The following is a 21,024-nucleotide window of genomic DNA, read 5'->3' on the forward strand; positions in this document are numbered from 1 at the left end:
TGAGTGTGTGCTCCTTTTCTTTGGGAATTCCCCACCAGGGAAGCACTCCTTGTCACTTGTGCCCTGTAATGACACACATTCCCTTCCAGGCAGATGGTCCTCTTAGCACTGATGGGAAGGGTCCTGGCCAGCACCGACCCTTTCTTTCGATGTGTGGAAGTTCCTTTCCTTGGAGGGGTAACACCTTCCTTAGGAGTCGGCAGGCCCTTCCTGGCAAGCTGATGTGGATAGAAGGAAAGAAGATTGCCCTGAGAAGAAGAGCTGGAAGCAGTGGGGAGAGGCACTCCCAGACTGGTTGGTTGGTTGAACTCACATAGGCAGCATGGAGTGCCGTGCAGCCCCCGCCTAGCTGTGGCTTTGACCCTCCCAGCCTGATGAGGAGCTGGAAGCAGCTATGTTGAGTCCTTAGTCTTGCATTCCCATGCATCTCAGTCCCTTCTTTGTTCAAAGGTTAGCCCTAGGGAGAGGAAGTAAACGGTAGGGAATGAGGGCAGGTCCTGTAGTTAGCAGGCTTGAGTTTTTTAGCACAGACCGGGATGAGGAGGGCTAGAGAAGTCAGAGGAAACCCCAGTGATGAAAGCACCAACAACAGCCAGGTGTGTGTGGAGCCCCAGGGGCTTCCACGCAGCCCCCAGCCTGCCAAAAGAGGGGCTTCCACTTTCTGTTTGCAGGTAACAGACCTTGGACATTGGTGCCCTGTGTAGAGAGCGTCTGCTTTGGGCTTAGCACTGGAGGCCCTGCCCCTGGAGGGGGAAGTGTCCAGTTCTGGAGTTCAGTGTTGGGAAATTTGGTCAGTGACAGAACCATGGGAGAGAGACAAAGAAGGGATTTCTTCTCAGGGCTTGACCTCCCTGGTGTGGGAGCTGGCTCACCTGGCAGGGCTGTGGTAGGGTTGGGTACCATCAGCAGGGGGCCATCAGAAGGAAAGACGGGCGTGCAGTGGGGGAGCGAGAATGAATTGGAACCCTTGGGGATAAATGGAGCCAGCATCTGGCTCTTGCTGCCTCCTGGTCTCCCCAGTTCAGTGATGGGGTGACGTGCAGAGGAAGCTGCACATGCACTTGGCCCAGGATTCAGGGAAACTGAAGGAAGAGACCCAACAGGAGCTGGAGGAGTTGCATGCCTGCCTCCTGCCCCAAGCCACCAGGAGAGCCTGCAGCTCTGAGTCAACGTGCAAGAGCTGCAGTGGAGCCCGGGCTGCAGCAGCCTGCTGCGTGTCAGCATGCAGCCACCCCACCCCACCTCCTGCAGCTGTTTCCGGTGACTAAAGCCAACCTCAAACCATCCCAGGAAGGGAGTCGTGGGGAACACAGGTTCAGCCTAGCTAAGCTGATCCAGTGCAAAGCTACCTCAGTAGCCACATGGAGGTAAGCTACTTCCTCCACCCCAGCCTTCATCAATAGACCCCAAATGTTTGTCCCCATCTCCCTGAGTGCTCTGCCCTTCTCATTTGTTTTAGAACATAGGAGGAGAGGGTTATGACTAAACAGCCCCTCCAACTCCAGCATTATTATTCCCATTTCACAGATGAGGAAACGGACAGCTTAGGTCATCAAGATAACTAATAAGTAGGGTTGAAACCCAAGCAAGATAATCCCAGAGCCTGATTTACTAATTGTTACGTAATTCTCCATCCCTAAAATCAGCACTACAGGAAAGAAGTTGACAATCAGGAATTGGAACGCAAGTTGTTGATTTCTTTGACCCTGTCAAGCCCCAGGCTGGCCCTGGACTTGGCACACTGCCTTTCTCAGTGACAGCCTTGATGCCATAACACCTATTTCTAAGAAACACGCCTGTAATCCCAGCACTTTGGGAGGCCGAGGTGGGCCAATCACCTGAGGTCAGGAGTTGGAGACCAGCCTGGCCAGCGTGGTGAAACCCCGTCTCTACTAAAAATAAAAAATTAGCTGGTCGTGGCAGCATGTGCCTGTAGTCCCAGCTACTCAGGAGGCTGAGGCAGGAGAATCACTTGAACCCGGGAGGCAGAGGTTGCAGTGAGCCAAGATCACGCCACTGCACCCTAGCCTGGGCAACAGTGTGAGACTCCATTTCAAAAAAAAAAGAAAAGAAAAAGGAAAGAAACAAGAATCTTTCGGTAAAAAGTGAAAGGCTTCAGAGCCTTTGTCCATGGCTCCCCCAGAACATCTCTCCTTTCTTTGGTATATGTTTTATTTGCTTTGCTTTGGAGAAGTTACTACTGAACAAAGCTTAAAGATGAAATAGTACTTATATACTGTAAACCTGTAATTAGTTTCAATTTTTCTAATATATAGACTCAAAAGTGGGTGTCAGCCACAGGAGAAGTTTTTTTTGTTCTATAACACTGCTGGGGAGGCCGTGAGTAGGTCATTCGGGGACCCATGCTGACTGGAAGTCAGCCATCTCCATCCTATGGCTTCCAAGTTCACCCTGGGGGAACCTCCTGCATTCATTTCTAGGGCTGCCGTAACAAATTACCACAAGTGTGGTGGCTGAAAACAACGGAAGTGCATTCTCTCACAGTTTCAGAGGCAGAAGTCTAAACTCATGGTGTCCGCCGGGCCATGCTCCCCCGGCAGGCTCTAGGGGAGATTCCTCGCCTCCTCCAGCATCTTGTGGCTGGAGGTGTTCCTTGGCTACAGCAGCATCGCCCCAGTCTCTGCCTCCGTCTTCACGTGGCCTTCTCCCCTTCTGACTGATAAAGACACTGTCATCAGATTCAGGACCCATCCGGTTAATCCAGGATGATTGCATCTTGAGATCCCTTGCTTAATTACATCTGCAAAGACCCTTTTCCAAATATGTTCACATTCACAGGCTCCAGGGGATGAGACGTGGACATATCTTTCTGGAGGCCAGCATTCAGCCCACTCCCCCTCCACTGCAGCCTACCAGAAAGGGAGAAGAGTGTGAAGTGGGGCGCCCAGAGTGTGACTGTGGCCCCAGTTTGGATGAGCACAAAATCCTTCCCCCTCACTCCAGTGTGTGGAGCTCAGGCACGTGGGGCCTGGAACTGTAGTTTTAGCTGTGTGTCCAGGAAGGAGAGAAAGAAAAGGATTTGGAACTTCTGGAGACAAACTCCCCAGTCTCTCATCTGGGATCTTTATTGGTAATTCCTCGCAGCTCCCTAGAAGTGCTATATGGAGTTGCCCGTATGAGAACCGCACAGTCACCAAACAGTGCTGCCCATGGCTTAATGATCCTAGTGATGGAATAAAAGCAGGGTCACTCTGGAACTCTGTAGTGCAGGAGGTGAGGGCTGATTTTCCTTTGCGGGACCCTTTTGAAATAACCATGAAGCTCTCTGGTACTGGGGTCTAGATGTCACTCTAACAGCAGCAACAGCTCTCTGGTGGTGCAGTAATTGGAGCCAGCATGGCCGAGTCATTGACAACGTGGACACCTCCATGGTGTGTTCGTGTCTCAGAACTCAAAAGCAGTGATCAACTGCAGATGCTGAACTGTTAGATTCTTAAGCAAGATCTGTTAGGGGTCCACGTTTGAAGGCAGTGTTATTTTCTCTGTTCATGGCATCTGAATAGATCTGGTGGATCTCTCCCTCCCTATCAGCAGCCAGACAGTCCAGTCGGTTCAAGCAGTTTGTGAAAAGCAGGCCTTTGCCAGTTGGCAATCCTCTCTCCGTGTAAGACCTCAGCCTCAGCACCCTAAGGGAAACGCTGTCTGTCTTTTGAGATGTGCAGACATTCTTGGTGCTGCCCGTGAGTCTCAGTTTTTACCCTGAAAGTATCCTGCTACTTTTGATCAGCCACTAAGCTTCCTGTTGGATGGCTGTGAACATCTGTAAATTGTTGAGTGAAGGAAGTGTTACCTTCATTTGATTGTGAAAGTTTCTCCATTTGCCACTCAACCCTCAGCTGGTTTTCATGTGGAGACTGAATTTCAGAACAATCAGCATTCTCATTTTTCCTTAGCTCTCACTAATCTTGAACTAAAATGTATTATTGGCCAGGCGCGGTGGCTCACACCTGTAATCCCAGCACTTTGGGAGGCCAAGGTGAGCGGATCACCTCAGGTTAGGAGTTTCGAGACCAGCCTGGCCAATATGGCGAAACCCTGTCTCTACTAAAAATACAAAAATTAGCTGGGCATGGTGGCGGGCACTTGTATTCCCAGCTACTTAGGAGGCTGAGGCAGGAGGATTGCTTGAATGCGGTAGGTGGAGACTGGTGAGCAGAGATTGCACCATTGCGCTCTAGCCTGGACAACAGAGCGAGATTCCGAGTGGCATTCTGACTGTTTAAATCTCTTGTGTAATCCAGCTTGATGGCATGTTGGGACTTGATTGACCCTCCCATCCTGAACAACTGAAAATCGACTCTGTGTGAAACAGCGCTGCTCAGTGTTGGATGCCGGCAGTGCCGGGTCCTAGAGAGAAGGGGCAGGTGGGGGGTCCTGCGATGGCCCAGCCTCTAGCATGGAGGGTCTCTGGATGCACAGGAGCATCCAGAGCCCAGCCCACTCCCTGAGAGGAGGCAGTGTAGAGTTTGAGGACACTGAAAAGGCTGGAACTGGGGGTGCAGAGTAATGGAGAGGAGAGAGGTCTGTGGAGCGTCGCTTTGCTTTTGGAGCTGGGAATTGACCAGCCAGCCTGTATAAAGAGGTTGTCAAGGCCAAGGAAAGAATCCCCAGAAAGGAGCAGGTAGAAAAAAGCCCCAGAGCAAAACGGGCCCGGGAAAAGTGTGTCCAGAGTGGAAAGATGTGGAGGGTGGGGGTATGGCCCCAGCAGTGGAGCCAAATTAACCTGATGTAAAGGGCTGCGCTGAAGCCACCTCACAAAACATAGAATCAAGCCTCGAAGGATGACACTCACTCCATGTAACTTTCTGTTTTTCATTTTAGCTGCAGGGTGTACATATGCATGTTTGTTACATGAAGATACTGTGTGATGCTGAGATTTGGGCTTCAATGGAACTTGTCACCCAAATAGTGAACATAGTAGCAAGTAGATAATTTTCCAACCCTTGACCTTCTCTTTTCCTCCCGTTTTTAGAGTCTCCAGTGTCTTTTGTTCTCATATTTATGGCCCAATGTGTACCTAGTGTTTAGCTCTCCCTTATAAGTGAGAACATGTGGTGTTTGGTTTTCTGTTCCTGCATTAATTTGTTTAGGGTAATGGCCTCTGGCTGTATGCATGTTGCTGCAAATGACATGATTTCATTCTTTGTTATAGCTGCATAGTATTCCATGGTGTATATCTACATTTTCTGTATCCAGTCCACCACTGATAGACACCTAGGTTGATTCCATGTCTTTGCTATTGTGAATAGTGCTGTGGTAAACATGAGTGCATGTGTCTTTTTGGTAGAATGGTTTATTTTCCTCTGGGTGTATATGCAGTAATGGGATTGCTGGGTCAATGGTAATGCTATTTTTTTATTCTTTGAGAAATCTCCAAACTGCTTTCTACAGGGGCTGAACTAATTTACAATCCCAGCAACAGTGTGTGTGTTCCCTTTTCTCCTCAGCCTCACCAGCGTCTTTTGTTCCTTTGATTTTTTTCATAGTAGCCATTCTGACTGGTGTGAGATGGTATCTCACTGTGGTTTTGATTTTCCTCTCTCTGATCATTAGTGATGTTGAACATTTTTTCAGATTTGTTGGTTGCTTGTGTGTCTTCTTTTGAGAGGTGTCTGTTCATGTCCTTTGCCCACTTTTTAATGGGGTTGTTTTTACTCGTTGATTCGTTTAAGTTCCTTATGGATTCTAGATCTTAGACCTTTGTTGGATGCATAGTTACTAATATTTTCTCCCATTCTTTAGTTCATCTGTTTCCTCTGTTGGTAGTTTCTTTTGCTGTGCAGAAGCTCTTTAATTTACTTAGTACCAGTTGTCAATTTTTGTTTCTGTTGTGTTGGCTTTTGAGGACTTAGTCATAAACTCCTCTCCTGGCTCCAGCTAACTTAACAGAAGAATGAGGTTACTCAAGTTCAGGGGTGTGGGCCCTGAGACCCTTACTCTCTTGAAGGGATAGAGTCACTGACATGTTTGTGGGTCTATCAGAGTCACTCAGAACATCTCTGATCATTGAGCAGCTTTTAAAATTGTGTGGGGTAAACATGTCTACACAAAAACCCACACATGGGTGTCTGTAGCAGCTTTATTCGCAATTGCCAGAACTTGGAATCAACCAAGATGTCCTTCAGTAGGTGAATAAATAAACTGTGAAACATCCAGACAGTGGCATAGTATTTAGCAATAAAAAAGAAATGAGCAATATCATGAAAAGGCATGGAGGAACCTTAAATGCATATTACTAAGTCAAAGAAGCTAATCTGTAAAGGCCACATACTGAATGATTCCACTCTATGACATCCTGGGTGGGAAAGGCAAACTATGGAGAAGATGGGAATAGAGTCGGTGGTTGCCAGTGGTTAGGAGGGAAGGAGGCGTGAATAGGAGGGACACAGAGGATTTTCAGGTCAGTGAAACTCCTGAAAATTGTCTAAACCCATAGAATGTACAACACCAAGAGGCAACCCTAATGTAAACGATGGACGTTGAGTAATAATGATGTGTCAGTGTAGGTTCGTGGGTTGTAAGAAATGGACCACTCTGGGCGGGGGATGTCAATAATGGGGGAGACTGGAAGGGAGTAGGGGGTATATAAGAAATTGCTGTATCTTCCTCTCAGTTTTGGTGTGGGCTTAAAACTGCTCTAAAAAACGAAAATCTGCTAGAAAAAAAAAAATTACACAGGATGGTATTCACATTCACCATCCGCTATTCAAAACCTTCAGTCCATGTTTCAGTAGCTGAAATTTTTCAGATTTTAGGAAGGTAAAGTGGCCCATATAGTGTATATCCCATAACACCCCCAGGGGCTTCTGGAACAGCACCTTATAATCACACGTACATCTTCGTGTGGCAAATTTAGGAATATTCACACTATCAACTTTTTCTTCTGAGGATCTTAAACAGCCTGACGTCTGTCCCCATCAGGTTTTACTGCCAAGTGAGTAATAAAAATCTTTCCATTTTTCAAACGCACTAGTTTCCTCAGAGGCTGTTCAAAGCATCCCCTGATCGTGGTCTCATGCCCAGCTGAAATCTCGGATTGACAGTGATTGTAGTTGGCGAGTAATTGCTTTGTCTAGGAGATAGGCACTTGCAACTCCAGGAAGACTTAGAATTTAGTGAAAAAGTGTTTCAGAGAAACTGACCTGTGGAATTAATTTTTTGTGTGTGTGTGTGTGTTAAGTAACTTGCAAAATGTTCATATTTTGTATCCTTATAATAGCTGAGAGATCTATCCTGACCCAACTTCCCATTTATAAGTGCACAGAAAACAGCGGGAGAACAGCGCTGGTTGGCAACTTTATACTCCTAGAGACTTCCAGAAGCCAAAGCCGCCTCTAAGTAGAAGAAATTGGTTTGTCGACTGCCAGCTGCCTTTTAAAATAAAGTCACAAACTTAAATGCTCTGTTTCTCCAGCACATGGCTGCGCTGTCTCAGGTCACTACGAGCAACTTCCAAGCCTGGACCTCCTGTAAAACTGCAGATTCTGACTCTGTAGGTCCAGGAGGGGCGTGAGAAGCCACATTCTAACAAGCTCCCAGGGCAGCTGCTGCCACTCCATGTCCAAGCGCCACACTTTGAATAGCGAGACCTTAAGGCACTTCTGGTCTCTGTGCTTCCAGTTCTCCCGAGAAACTTGGCATCCTGCAGCCGTTTCGGAGAGTCCATGTGTGCCAGCTCTACCCGCTTTGAAAGCAGAACAAGCCAGGAAGCACTGAGAGTGGGACTGGAAGATAACTGAATAAAACTGGTGACCGGGAGTTACGACAAAGCAACTAAGGGCACTGCTGTCGCCGACAGAATCTCTCACCTTGACATCGAGCTAGAGAGACATGTTCAAAACCAGGGGAAGACTTTCGGGAACATGAGGGGGAGAAGCCAAGATTTGTAATCCCCGTGGCTGACTTCACTTTAGTTCTGATCAATAGCTAACACATTGCACGGCTTATTTATTTCAATATGTATGGAAGGGAGGAAGATCGAATGCCTTACACACATAGGTAGGACAGCATCACCATTGCTATCAGCCGACGGCCATGGGCCTGCTGGGTGCCTACTGCCTCCTTGGCTGTCCCCAAGATTCTGAACTGTGGGCCTAATCCCATCGAGGAGGAGCAGGCAGAGGCACGCAACAGATGGGGAAAAATTGCAAATATTTATTTGTGAAGATTTATTTCTCTACCTTCCACTCCCGGGGCACAATACCAGCAGCAGTCTGGCCCTGTGTCACCAGGACAGAAGAAGTCCCATCTGCCTGGTTCCTTTCCCAGGTGCCACATAGGGTATGGGGCCTTCCCTGTCACCCTCTTCCCGCCCCCTGTCCATCACACAGATGGCCACCACTGCTTACCAATGGAAGTGTCCAGAGAAAAGCATCACCTAAAACTTCAAAGGACTGCTAAGTACTGGCTCAGACCTCCCATGGAAATTCCATCCAAAGTCCAGGAAAGCACTTTCGTCTGCACAGTCTATCTGCTAAATTGTGTACATCTGTTTGGCTGCTAAATGAAAGATAAAATTTTGGGAGGCTTATTGTGGCAAGACGTTTATTACTAACACAAGGGAGAAATAACCAGCTGTGGTTCCACATTCAAACAGAAATTCTGATGCTTGCATCTTTCACGTGTTGTTCAAAAATCACAAGCATCTGTGGAAAAAACTAAGGTGTTGTAGACACTACACGGAGGTCATGTTCTTACATTCAAGACACTAAATACAAACCAAAGGCAATGCAAAAATGTATACTTTAATTTTAAAACCCAATTTTTGTTCTCAACTTGAAAAGGGAGCACTTTTTTGTTTCACAAACAAGCTGGTCGGTTGGAATTCTTTTTGGAACAGTAGTCCTGCACTAAACACTGGTTCTTGCCTCCCCACCCCCATTCTCTAAAATAAACCAGCAAACTGGGAGGTGCATTTGCGCCGCTGCAGGCTTCTACTGCTCACTCCATGCAGCACCACTTAGACCAAGGAGAAATGGCTGCTTTCCAGCTCAAAGTCGACTCATTAGAAGAAAAGGTGGGAGACTGGAGGTGACACATCGCTGATTTGTCCAGGGTTGATATCTGCTGCTGGCCTTTGCCTCAAAGGCCAGGGGCAGAGGCCTTGCCAGACGCTGTGTTCTGGGGCCCTGGCCTCACGCTGTGCTCAACGGGTTGGCCACGCGGCCCAGGAAGTGCAGGGCAGTGGCGCTTTGATCATACACAGCAAACAGGAATGGGCGGTTCAGGGTCACCTCCAAGACCTCAGGCCTGTTAAGCTGTTGGGTAGACTCTGTGGGCTCTCTCTCATCCGCTTCAAGTTCAAAAAAAATGCTGTTCAGCACCTGCAAAGCAGCAGACATCAGGATCATTCTGAGGGCGCACTGGGGGACCCAGGGTGCTGAGGGCTAGAGGGCCGGGGTGGGCTCAGGACCTCTGTGCTGTGCACTGTCCTGGAGGGGGACATTTTCCAGCCTGCCAGGAGGATGCACAGTATATGCCTGCCCCTCAGTGTAGGCAAGGGTGTGTCTGTGTGTAGGTGACCCTTAATGGGCCACAATGGCCAAACTCAGATGCCGGCTCCTCCCCAACACACCTCTTACATCCTCCCATCTTCACATTCTGCCCTGATGTCCCAGGCAGAATTCCTGGCTCCCTTGGCCATGGCCCACCAGTGCCAGGACTTAGCTAACTCAGCACAGAGGGCTCATCCCGCTGGCCCCTGTAAGAACTCCCACTTTCTCCCCAGCACTGAGCACAGGGCCCAGAACATCAAGGCACATCCTTGGTAGCTGCAGATGTGCATGGTGCCACATGGCAGGGGGACACTCTGTCTGCTGCTCAGCATTTCCCTGAAGAAGGGGCTGGGCCCAGGGCACCAGGTCCAGGGGTGCTTGCTCTGTTCGTCCCGGTTTCAACTCCACTGTAGGATCCCTGGAGGACCCTGAGGCCAGGCAAGGCCGAGCAGGACCGTGCAACACACACCTAGCAGGAGGAGGCAGAGCAGGGATGGGGAGGGATTTGCTGCTCTGCACCTGGAAAGCCCCAGAATGCTCTGGCCACTTCTCTCCCACCTTTGGCCCTACTCTCCTCTCCCTCTTGCCCTGCTGGCCCCACCCATAGCCTCCTCTGTGTCCCTTCCATCCATGCCTCCCACCCTGTGAACACTCAGAACCCAGGTCAGGCAAAGACACAGGCCCGCACATACCTCCCCCACCCGGAGGTTGTCATTGCTCAATTTTCGCAGGTTCAGCTCGGTGTGCAGAATGGCGGGCAGCTCAGCCTGGGCGAGCAGGTCCTGCAGGTCATAAGATCCTTGCAGCACCAGTCGGGGCATGGTCAGGTGGATGGCCCTGGAGAGATGATGCACAGTTAGGAAGGCTCCAGGCCACACAGCGAGGGCTCTCCCAGAGGCCAGGCGGGCATATGCTCCTTGCACCCAACCCTGACGACAGGGATGTTTGCTCCCCCCCTCACCCAACTAAGTCATCCTCCCCCTTGGGGAAAATTTCAGCAAAACCTACAATAAAAATCCTTCATGTCATTTGAAATACTATGAGAGGGACATAGAACATTTACCGATGAGGACCTAGGAATGGTTGTCCTTTGGTGCATTCTGTTTTTAGGTTGGCTGCATTGAAGGTGTGTTACTTGGGTAATTTTTAAATGCTATTCTCTAAAATAATGCACTGTGTCTTACTACTGCCACAGCAGTGTTCTTGATGACATGACACCCATGAAAAGGAGAGAGGCGGGAGGGTGCAGTGTCAACCTCGTGCTGGACACGTTGCTATGTCAACTCGATTGATCTTCGTATAGAGCCTCTTCCATCTTTCGGCATCCTTCAGAGCCCATGGACATTTCCAGTGACGTATCAAGCACTTATAAGAGCTGACAGTACACCCATGTTTACAGGGTACACTGCACTATTCACAGCAGCTCAAAGGTGGAAGCAACCCACGTGTCCATCGATGGATGAGTGGATACATAAAAGGTGGTAACCACATGCAATGGAATATTATTCCGCCTTCAAAAGGAAGGACATTCTGACACGTGCTACAACACGGGTGAACCTCAAGGGCATCGTGGTGGTTGCCAGGGGCCGAGGGGAAGGGGAAATGGAGAGTTAGTGTTTCAGCGGGATGGAGCTTCGGTTTGGGAAGATGAGAAGATAAGCGGAGATGGACGGGGGTGATGGCTGCACAACAGTGGGAATGTGCCTAGTGCCACTGAACTGTGCACTCGAAAATGGTTATGATGGCAAATTTTGTTCTGTGTATTTTACCATCACACTTTTTAAAACATAAAAAACACCCAGAGTTGATGTCAAGCCATCGTGTCACTCAATGCCTGCCTCTGGGAGCAGATTTCCAGGCCTCGATGATCTGGGGTGATGTGTAGTTTGAGTCCAGGGCTCTATGGAAAGGAATTGCAGCAGGAAAGAGGAGCTAATAACACCTATCCCCGCCCAGCCGCCAGCCGCCAGCCACCAGCAAGGGTGTTCTGGGGTCAAGGGACGAGCCCTGAGAAGGCCCCACCCCCGCTCACACGGAGTCCGAACCCTCTTGGCAAGTCAGTTCCAAGAAGCTCTTGGATGCCACAGATGTGCTGTGTGTCAGGTGTGGGACCAAAATGGTCCTCTCTCAGAGGGCGGATTGCAATGTTTTCTCCCCCTCCAAAACTACCAGGCAAGTGTAAGTGTAGAAAAAGCATTCTTCCGCTCCTCCTTTACCTTGCCTGCACCTGAAAGACAGACACTAACTGGAGAGCTGGGTGCTGGCTGGCTGGAGAACTGGTAGACAGACACACAGGCCGCCTGCCCAGCCCCGTGCCACCGCGGCCCTGCCCTGCTCTGCACCTAAGGCTCAGCTCAGGTGTGATACTCCCCACCCCGCCCCCAACCTGGGCAGGACAGTGTGGCTCCCACATTCCAGGGGAGATCGGGAGGCTCCTACCGGGGAGACAGTTTCTTCATCCAGTTGAGGGAGTTTTGCTGGAAAGTGAGACCCTCCACCTTGTCCAGGTCAGAGGCGTAGTGAGGCTGGATCAGCAGCAGGCAGGCGCTCTCAGTGAAGGGCACTTGAGTCACCGAGAAGTTGTCCTGGGTGTCACTCCAGTGCTGGAAGGTGCCCGTGCCAGAGAGCATGGGAACAGACACTGAGGTGCTGTTGTCCACCCAGAACTCCTGGGGCTCGGCCAGCAGCGAGAAGCCCTTCATCTTCCCTGAAATCCAGACAGGAGACAGGCAGGGAAGTCACCCGGGACAGGGGCAGGAACAAGGGCTGGCAGACACCAAAGGCCCAGATCCTGCCCCTGTCCCTGCCTCAGCCTCCTTCCTTGGCCCGCCCCAGGCCACTTTGCATTCTCCTGGCCACAGGACCGCAAGTGTGGCTCAAATCTTCCTCCTGTAAAATGCAGCCATTTGAGTTCACTGAGGCAGCCCTAACCGCCATCTGCAAGACACACAACATGCCAGGCACCAAACCGGGGGTTTTGCATCTGTCACCTTAAGGGACATACGCCACTGGTACCTGCCAGGTCAACTCAAACCTAGAACTGTCCTGACCCAAAGGCTGTGGTTTGACATACTCACTTTTTAAAAAATTTAAGAGATGTTATTTTTTAGAGTGACTTTAGGTTCACAGCAAAATCGAGCAGAAAGTACAGAAAGTTCCCATATAACTCTTGTCCCCCACTACACAGCCTCTCCCGTGATCAACATGTCACACCAGAGTGGCCCATTTGTTGCAACTGATGAACCTACATTGACACGTCCTCAGCCCTCAACGTTGATAGTTTTCTTTGGGTCTCCCTCCTGGTGTTTTACACTCTGTGGGTTTGGACGCACGTAGAATGACATGCGGCCACCACCGCACTATCCCACTGCTCCTAGAGACCCCTGCTCGTGCTCACTTCTTAATCCGTGTCTAGCCCCAGCCATGGCAGGACCTGCCAGCTGTCCTGTGGCCCCCACCCTCCCCCATCACAGTCATAGAATACAGAGCTGGCCATGCATGCCCCGGGAACGAGGGCTCCATTCCTCAGCAGCCCTTGCTACTGGGGAGACTCACACAACCTCGTTGTGATGAGTGGATTTGCACACTGGCCCTTGGGGGCAGGGGTGAGCCCTCTGTTTCCCCTCCTGCTCACAGGGCCGTGGAGATGACAGAGAACTCGGGAGAGCCCGTTGTGGGAGAAGGACACGAACTTGTGTGTGAGGCAGTTACTGGGGTCTCGCCCTGACAGCAGCCCACCCTCTGCCTCGACCTTACACTAGCACGTCCCTGCCCTCGGCTATCCTCCCACTCATCTAGAAAGGCCTATTCTGTGGTTGTTTTTAGGAGAATAGGGTGAAGTTGTGTATGAGTTTGTCACAGAGCAGTCCCCTGGGCACGTGGCACTTGGGAGTCTGAGTAGAGATGGTTCAGAAACAGTGAGGTCTCCCTTTGTACTGAATCGGAGGTCCCTGCATGAAAGTAGGGCAGCTGGGAGGACAGAACTGGCAGGTGGGAGCTGAGCATGGCTGGGCCTCCCCTGGGTCCGGGTCTCGTGAGAAGGCAGTGGCAGACCTGGCATATTCCTCATCCTCAGTCCTTGGAGCACTCAGTCTCGGAAGGGCATGTGAGCGGGAAGCTGCAGGGTTCCCCTTGCATGTTCCCTGCAGGGACCTCGGTGCTGCCCACCCGGGCTGGCAAGGCTTTTAGATTAGAGGGGGGAAAAGGACAATTCTTTTCTCCCAACAAACTAAACCAAAAAAGGGAAGCTGCCTCCCAAAAGACGCTGGGATTTGTTCCTCATGAGAGTGGCTGCCGTCTTCCCTCTGCTCGTCTGACACACACAGCTCACCATTCTCATCCGGAGGCTAGGTCAATCTGTCGAGGTCAAGTCAGGACCTGGTGTCATGGAAACCGCCGGGGTCAGCGCCCCGTGCTCAGGAGCACAGCAAGGGCTGGGCAAAGGGTGCCCTGGAGCCCATCGGGCCCCAGATCCTCAGGTCCTCTCTAGTGGGACACATCTAGCTGCCTGCTGAGGTCACGTAAATAGAACGTCATTGCTAAAGGGGAACCTAGAGGTCCCGAGACAGCCTCCGATCTCCTCACTGGACAGACCATGTGGGCAGGAAGAGGCTGCCTCCTTTGATGGAAACTGAGGCCAGCAACGGTTAGGAAGTGGGGCAGGGGCAGGGCAGCATGCGGTGGAGGCCGGCGAGGATCCCGGGCTTCCTTTGAGGCCCAATGTGATTGGCTTTTTTATTCTTCCTCCTCTTCCTCCTGGCCTGGCTGTGCAGTCCGGGTCAGGGGGATGTGCTGTCTTTCGAAGGGACACCCATTTCAGATGCCACTGGCTTTCTTGCCTTTGCCTTCTGCAGGATCCTCCTTCTCAGTGAGCGCTCTTCCCAGCACTCCTCCTAGGAACAGCAGGCTAAGTCCACGTGTCCCCGCTCTGCCCTGCACAGTGTGCTGCCACCCTCAACCGGGCAACCCTCGGGCTGGCCTCTGCCCCAGTGACCAGTCAGTGCCAGGGCTGAGCAATCCCCCCATCTATCGCCTCCCCCTGAACCCGAAGGGAAAGTCCTCAAGGAGGTTGTCGTGGTAAGAAAAGTCACTGTGCGCCACTGACCCTCTTTCTCCGCAGTCCTGTCTGTCACCGCCCGCCTGGCTCTCTGTCCCTCACGAGGTTAACATCTTGACAGAGCCTCCTCAGTGTCTCTTAGACACACCCCTCAGCCCCACCCCACCCATGGATTCGCCGAGCTGCTCCCGTGACTGTGTGCCTGGACTGTTGCGTAACCTTCAAACAATCCTCCCTGCCTCCAGTCCACACACGGTAGGCTTCCGGGATGACCTCTGAATGGAACGCGTCCCCATTCCCACACCTACCAAGCATGGCATTCAAAGTGTCTCCAGCTCTGCCCTCCCCAGGCCCATTTTCTGGTTCAACACTCATGCCCAGCCAACCACCCCATCCTCATTCCTTGCCCCAAACTCTGCAGGCTGGGCTCATCATGCTTGCTCCTAGCTTCACCAGCCCTATTTCCCTCACTGCCAGGCAAGGCCTGCTCTCCACTCCCCAGTGACCTCTGTCCTCTGAGGGCTCCGAGCCTTCCCTGAGCACCTTGTAGAGCACGTTTCCCTGCAGCTCCATATCCTAGGCATTCACCCATTGACCTTTAAAAGCCTGGAGGCAGGGCCTATATAGCCCTCCTCTGGCCTCCTCTGAGATGCCAGGCTTAAAGTCTTACAAGCAACAAATCCTCAACACGTATTTGTTAGATGAATGCTTTAAGCAATTTTTGGCTGGGTGCAGTGGCTCACACCTTTAATCCCAACACTTTGGAAGGCAGAGGTAGGAGGATCGCTTGAGGCCAGGAGTTCAAGGCTACAGTGAGCAATGATTGAACCACTGCACTGCAGCCTGGGTGACAGAACAAGACCCTGTCTCAATAAAGAAAAAAAAAAGAAGAAGAACAAAAAATCAACAATCTTTGTAGTAGGGGGTTTTCAGTAATGCCCCTCCTAACACGAAAGGGATTTAAGCAAGCCAATTGCTTATTTCTGCATGGGCCAGGGACCCCAGTTCCTGACCTTCTCAAGAGACATGAACCTGTCCCTTCTGAGTGTAGAGCTGGGCTGTGGGGCCAGGAGATGTGGGTTTCAATCCCAGGACCCCCACTGGTGGCTGTGCCATCTTGAGCAAGGCACTTTGTTTCTCCGAGTATCTATTTCTTCACCGGTAAACAAAGGCACAAATACCTCTTCACCACACCATAAGGGGATTAAATGATGTAAGAAAAAGGATGTTGTATAGTCGTGCACATAGTAGGGCAGCAGGTCCGGGAGGTGGACGGCCCATCCAGGGACCCAGCGGAGCAGCCACTTCCCCACTTCTCAAGAGCGGTCACCAGGTATGTCTGCAGGGCTGCCCCTGGCCCATCTCCAAGGCCTGACCTGCTGAGCTCAGCTACGCATTGGAAACTAAGTCCTAGGTCCGGAGCCGGCAGAGGGGTTTGCCTTACCTTGGAAGTGGACGTAGGTGTTGAAAACCAGGGTGCTGTCCACACTGGCTCCTGTCAGGGAGCAGCCAGTCTTCCATCCTGTCACAGCCTGCATGAACCTGTCAATCTTCTCAGCAGCGACATCCAGTTCTGTGAAGTCCAGAGAGCGTGGGAGGACCACAGGGGCATAGAGAGCCAGGCCCTGCACAAACGGCTGCTTCAAGTGCAGGCCTGGGGCTGTGAACAGGCCCACCACCGTGGACAGCAGCAGCTGGGCCTGGCTATCAGCCCTGCCCTGGGCCACCAGCAGGCCCTGTACAGCCTGCAGGGCAGAGAGGACCTTGTGTGCATCCAGCCGGGAGGTGCAGTTCTTGTCCTTCCAAGGAACACCCAGGATCGCCTGTAGCCTGTCGGCTGTGTGGTCCAAGGCTCCCAGGTAGAGAGATGCCAGGGTGCCAAAGACAGCCGTTGGGGAGAGGATGGTGGCCCCATGGACCACTCCCCATAGCTCACTGTGCATGCCATATATACGGAAGCCCAAGAAGTTGGCCAGCATCCCGACCATCGCGGCCCTCAACTTGTCTTCAGTGTCGAGTTTTGCAGCAACTAGCACCAGCTGATCCTGTAGGGCCTTTTCATCCACAGGGGATGTCTTGGCCTGAATTGGAGCAGGTGTGAAGGTGGGCTCTTTGGGCTGCTCGGCATTGGCCTTTGCCAGCTGCTCACAGGTTTTCTCGTTGTGGATGACGAGGTGGAAGGGGTGTATGTACACCCGGTCACCTGCAGCCAGGCCAGCCCAGGCCAGGAGGCAGAGGATGGTGGCCCTCAGGCTCACGCCGGCAGGAGCCATCTCAGACTGGGGTGCTCGCTTCCGCATACCCTGAAATATCATTTTGCAAAGGGTGAAAGGTGATTATTAACTGACCGTTAAGTGCCATCTAACCAGATTTTTCATTGTCTCAATATTGCCTGTCACCATTTAGCCCAGAATAAGTCCATTCATGTCTACAAAAAAACGAAGAGAAGAAATGGATTCAAAGCTCCATGGAAAATATCTACATGATCCAAGTGCAAAATGCACCAATATAAGCTGAATTGTGTCCTACCTCCCCCAACGGCCATAATGCCTGTGTTGAAGTCCTCAACCCCAGGACCTCAGAATGTGACCATTATTTGGAGACAGGATCTTTAAAGAGATGATTAAGTTAAAATGAGGCCATGAGGGTGAGCCCTGATCTAATATGACCTGTGTCCTTATGAGAAGGGGAGCTAAGGACACGGACACACACAGAGGGAAGACCATGTGAGGACACAGAGAGAAGATGGCCATCTACAAGCCAAGGATAGAGGCCCCAGAGGAAACCAACTCTGCTGATGGCTTGCTCCTGGGCTTCTAGCTTCCAGAACTGTGAGATAACACATTTCTGTTGTTAAACCCTCCCAGTCTGTGGTACTTATGGCAGCCCAAGCAGATTAAGACATGCTCCTGCCTGCAGCTGTAAGTTCCCTCCTAGAGAAACAAGTGTGTGCCAATCAGTAGGTCTTTGTGGAGGCCTCCTAGACCCCGAGATGCTGATTCGAGGGCCCTAGGGTGAGGGCTGGGGATGGTTTCTTCGTCTCCCTGTGGTCCCAACATGCAGCCAGGATTGAGCACCATGGGCTCAGCCCAAAGCCCAAGTATTTCCCACGTGTCCCAACCCCAAAACCAGCTCTCAACCATCCCTGCATAGCGCTATCCCCTGCAGAGCCCCAAAGGCACACATACCTAACATGGCTTGCCCAATGATAGTTGGATTCCTTAGTCTGTGCTGGGACCAGGTATAAAAAAAAAAAAATTCTCAGGTGACTCCGATATGTAAGCAGGGTTTAGAACCCCTGCCCTAGACGCGAGTCCGGCACCACGTTCTCTCAAAGGCCTTGCAGCTGGGCTTCAGCCTCAGCTGCTACAAATGAAAGCTACCCTGAGACCCCAGAAGAGAAGGTTCTTGGGCTGGCCCTGCTAATTCGTTTCATCTGACTCTTCTTGATTGAAGGGATGAACATTTATTCTATTGATTCATTCAATTCTAACATTTTGCACCACATCTCACTCATTTCTTGTGGAGGGAGGTGTACTGCAATATCATCACCTCTTAGCCTTTTCTGTCCCCCCAGGGCTAGGCCAGGCTTCCTTGGAGCTGTAGCATGTCATCACTGACTCAAGGCCACCTTGATGCCTAGATTTTTCTGCTTCACCTAAGCACACCCCGTCATTCTTCTTACATTGGCAGCTGGCTTCCCTCACCCAGACCGGTAACCAGCACCTGCCCTCAACACGGTGCAGCTGCTGAAGTACCTGGTATGTTTTGTTCTGCTTCAGTCATTCAAATGCCAATGAGACTGACTTCTGACCTCAGCTACCATCTCACCCCACTCCCCATGCATTTGACTCCATCCGCTGTTCTCAGGAAGAGCCACATGACATGGAAAAACAGAACAGAAAACTCTCCCTGCTGCTTGCAGGCCTTTCTGTGCAGAGAAGGCTAAGCCACCACTTCACACCTAATGTAGACAGTCCCATCCAATCAGGTCATCAGGGGAAACCTGTGGGAACCAACTGCTGGGAAGTCCTGCCTGACAAGCGCCACCTGTTCGGGGTTTGGATGGCGCTGGTTGACGCAGCCCACTCACTGTGCTGCTCCTGCGCAGGCACTGTCTCCAGAGACGCAATTCCATGGGCCATTTTCGAGGCAGAGACTGTCGTTTGTTCTCAGTTGTGATCTGCGGCTGCTCCCTAGGCTGGTTCCAGGTCTGCACCCAGCCGCGTCCTGGGAGTAATGGTGCTCTGGAGTGGCGGGCCTGACACCCTCGCCCTGAGCACCCCTCCGCCTTCTCCCCTCCTGCCCCTGCCTCTTCACCAGCACCTGCCCCTTCTATGTCTCGCTACTTCTCCCGGGCTGAATGCTAACGGTGAAGATGATGGCTCACGCTCCTGTGGTGCCTGTCATTTGCAGGGCACCATTCTTATATCAACCCCTCTGACCTCACCATAGTCCTCACCTTCCCTGAGGTTTCCTTGATGCGGTATTTCACCCTGCAAATTTCCCCACCACACCGGGCACTCCCAGCTCTCTCATCCGGCTCCCCTTTTCCCTCCTTATAACCCTCTGTACCATGTAGTTATGCACTTATTCTGTCCAGCGTCTTTGTCTCTTCGCTCTGATGTGAATGTGAGCCCCGGAACAGGGTTCCCGCTGTTGTGTTTACTAATACAGCCCGCATTCCTAGGATAGTCCCTGGGACCCGCTGCCTCCTGCAGAAGTAGGTAATGAATTGGTTCATGCTGTTTTGCAGAGGAACAGACAGGTCCAGTGACTTATTCAAAGTCACACAGCTGGCAAGAGACAGAACTAGGACTCAGAACCAGGCCCCCTGACTCTGTCATCCACAAGCTTAAGCACCAATCTACGCTGCCCTCAAATAAAATTGGAATCTGCCTTTTAGCTTATCCCAAAGCTTAGAAAGCACTTTCATGTTATATTAGTTCTCTTCAGCTATACCAGAGCCCCTGAGAGAGGGAGCCCAGGCATCATTATTAGTCCCATTTTATAGGTGAGCAAATCGAGGTTCAGGGAGACGGTGACCAGCCTGATGGCACACAGGCAGGAAGTCTGTCTCGAGGGAGGGGTAGGGTGACCACTCTGGGGATCCCAGCTAGGGACTGACTGAGCCCAGCCCTTCCCTCCAGCCCCACTTCCTGCACAAGCCCTGCTATTTCTCCTGATGGCAAGAGGACCCTGTGGATTCTTGGCCATGATGACTCTGCTCCTGTGCCAGTCTGCTCTGTCCCTGAGGACCCTAACTCTTCTCAGCAGAAGCAGGAAGACGTGACCATCTTGTCCTACTGCTAAGGAGGAGCAGCCCCTCCTGTAAGTCTCTGGGTGGGCACTGAGTGAGGGAAAGCCCGCGTCGGATGACTGGTCTTATGGGAGGGGAGAGGTGCAGTCATCACCGTGCCTCCTCCCGGCCTTTTCCTCCTGGCCCACAGCTCAGTTACATCTGAGAGAGACAAGGCCAAGGAGGAGCTGAGGGGGACCCCGGCTTACCTTCTGCTGTAGTACCCAGAACAGCGGCAGCGTCTTCCCCTGGCCGGGTCACGAGGCCCTATTTATATCTGAGGGGTGGGGATGGAGCTGTTTCCAGGCTGCCTGTGCACAGGCTGGAGAGGGGGGTTACATCACTTGGCCAGACCACAGGCTGGCCAGAAGGACAGACGCCAGAAGTGACACTCACGCTGGGACCTCTTCCAGGAAGTCTTAGTGATCGATGCAGAGTTTCACTGCTGAACAGAGTGAGCCGGTGCAGGGTCGGGTTACACATTTACCGAAGTTTGCAGGAGTCGGGGCCAAGGTTCCCAGAAACGGGAGCATCTCCCTAGGTGTGTGACAACCTGAGGCCAACCACCCAGGCCTTCTGACCCAGCCCCGGGAGATGTGCCCCCAAGAGGCCACAGGGACATGCAGGCCGGAGGTGTGGAGGGCAGAGGGCAGGGGAGAGTCTTGCTTAGGCAACACGGGGGCCACTTCTGACCCTGCTGCCTGCTCATGGGATGTGTGACCTTCAGCTGCTCCAAAGAGCCTACCCTGTGCAAAGGCCTCTAATAGACACTGGGAAAAACACACAAGCAAGTGAAAAGTGCCTTCTGGAAGCTTCCAGTGTAGCTGGGGAGACTGCTAAACACCAACAATAGCGCAGCCAGATTAAAAGACACAAACAAAATGCCTTCAGGGTGCAGGCATTGAAAGATGTGCTGTTCTATGTTTACGCTGTACAAATTGCAAGTGGCAAGTTTCACATGACCAGTAAAAGGGTTATAATTCTTATTTTCCTATAGGTAAGACTTGCTTTTGTAGTCATTATAACGGGGCATGATAGAGACCTTGGTCAGAGTCGCCAGAAGCCAGTGATCACAAGTGACGCAGTGGGTGAGGCAGGTTGGGAGTGGTGATGTGTCCAGCCTTAAATACACGGTATTAGGGCACTGAAGGGAC

General features: G+C 51.6%; 1 protein-coding gene across 2 annotated transcripts; it reads right to left on the bottom strand.

Moving 5' to 3' along the window:
• Window positions 1-8,161: 8,161 nt before the first annotated feature.
• AGT (angiotensinogen) lies at window positions 8,162-20,171 on the bottom strand. 2 transcript variants are annotated; one of them, XM_032137343.2, is made up of 5 exons: window positions 20,080-20,171; window positions 16,016-16,874; window positions 11,955-12,222; window positions 10,208-10,352; window positions 8,162-9,344 (listed from the first exon to the last, which is right to left on the bottom strand). In XM_032137343.2, the coding sequence occupies exons 2-5, from the start codon at window positions 16,869-16,871 to the stop codon at window positions 9,156-9,158; spliced, it is 1,458 nt and encodes a 485-aa protein (XP_031993234.1). In that variant the 5' UTR covers window positions 16,872-16,874; window positions 20,080-20,171; the 3' UTR covers window positions 8,162-9,155. The 2 variants fall into 2 exon arrangements, with proteins under 2 accessions (XP_031993234.1, XP_031993233.2); XM_032137342.2 differs by lacking the exon at window positions 20,080-20,171 and adding an exon at window positions 18,665-18,685.
• Window positions 20,172-21,024: the final 853 nt, after the last annotated feature.

Source organism: Hylobates moloch, unplaced genomic scaffold, assembly GCF_009828535.3.
Source record: "Hylobates moloch isolate HMO894 unplaced genomic scaffold, HMol_V3 SCAFFOLD_18, whole genome shotgun sequence".
NCBI lineage: Eukaryota > Metazoa > Chordata > Mammalia > Primates > Hylobatidae > Hylobates > Hylobates moloch.

What these genes read in the sequence shown, in the direction of transcription:
- AGT (XM_032137343.2), bottom strand. Translation starts at nt 16,871, where the DNA reads ATGCGGAAGCGAGCACCCCAGTCTGAGATGGCTCCTGCCGGCGTGAGC. An exon ending in CACCTACGTCCACTTCCAAG is followed by an intron (nt 12,223 to 16,015) that starts GTAAGGCAAACC and finishes TCTGGATTTCAG; the next exon opens with GGAAGATGAAGGGCTTCTCG. An exon ending in ATGAAGAAACTGTCTCCCCG is followed by an intron (nt 10,353 to 11,954) that starts GTAGGAGCCTCC and finishes TCATCTCTCCAG; the next exon opens with GGCCATCCACCTGACCATGC.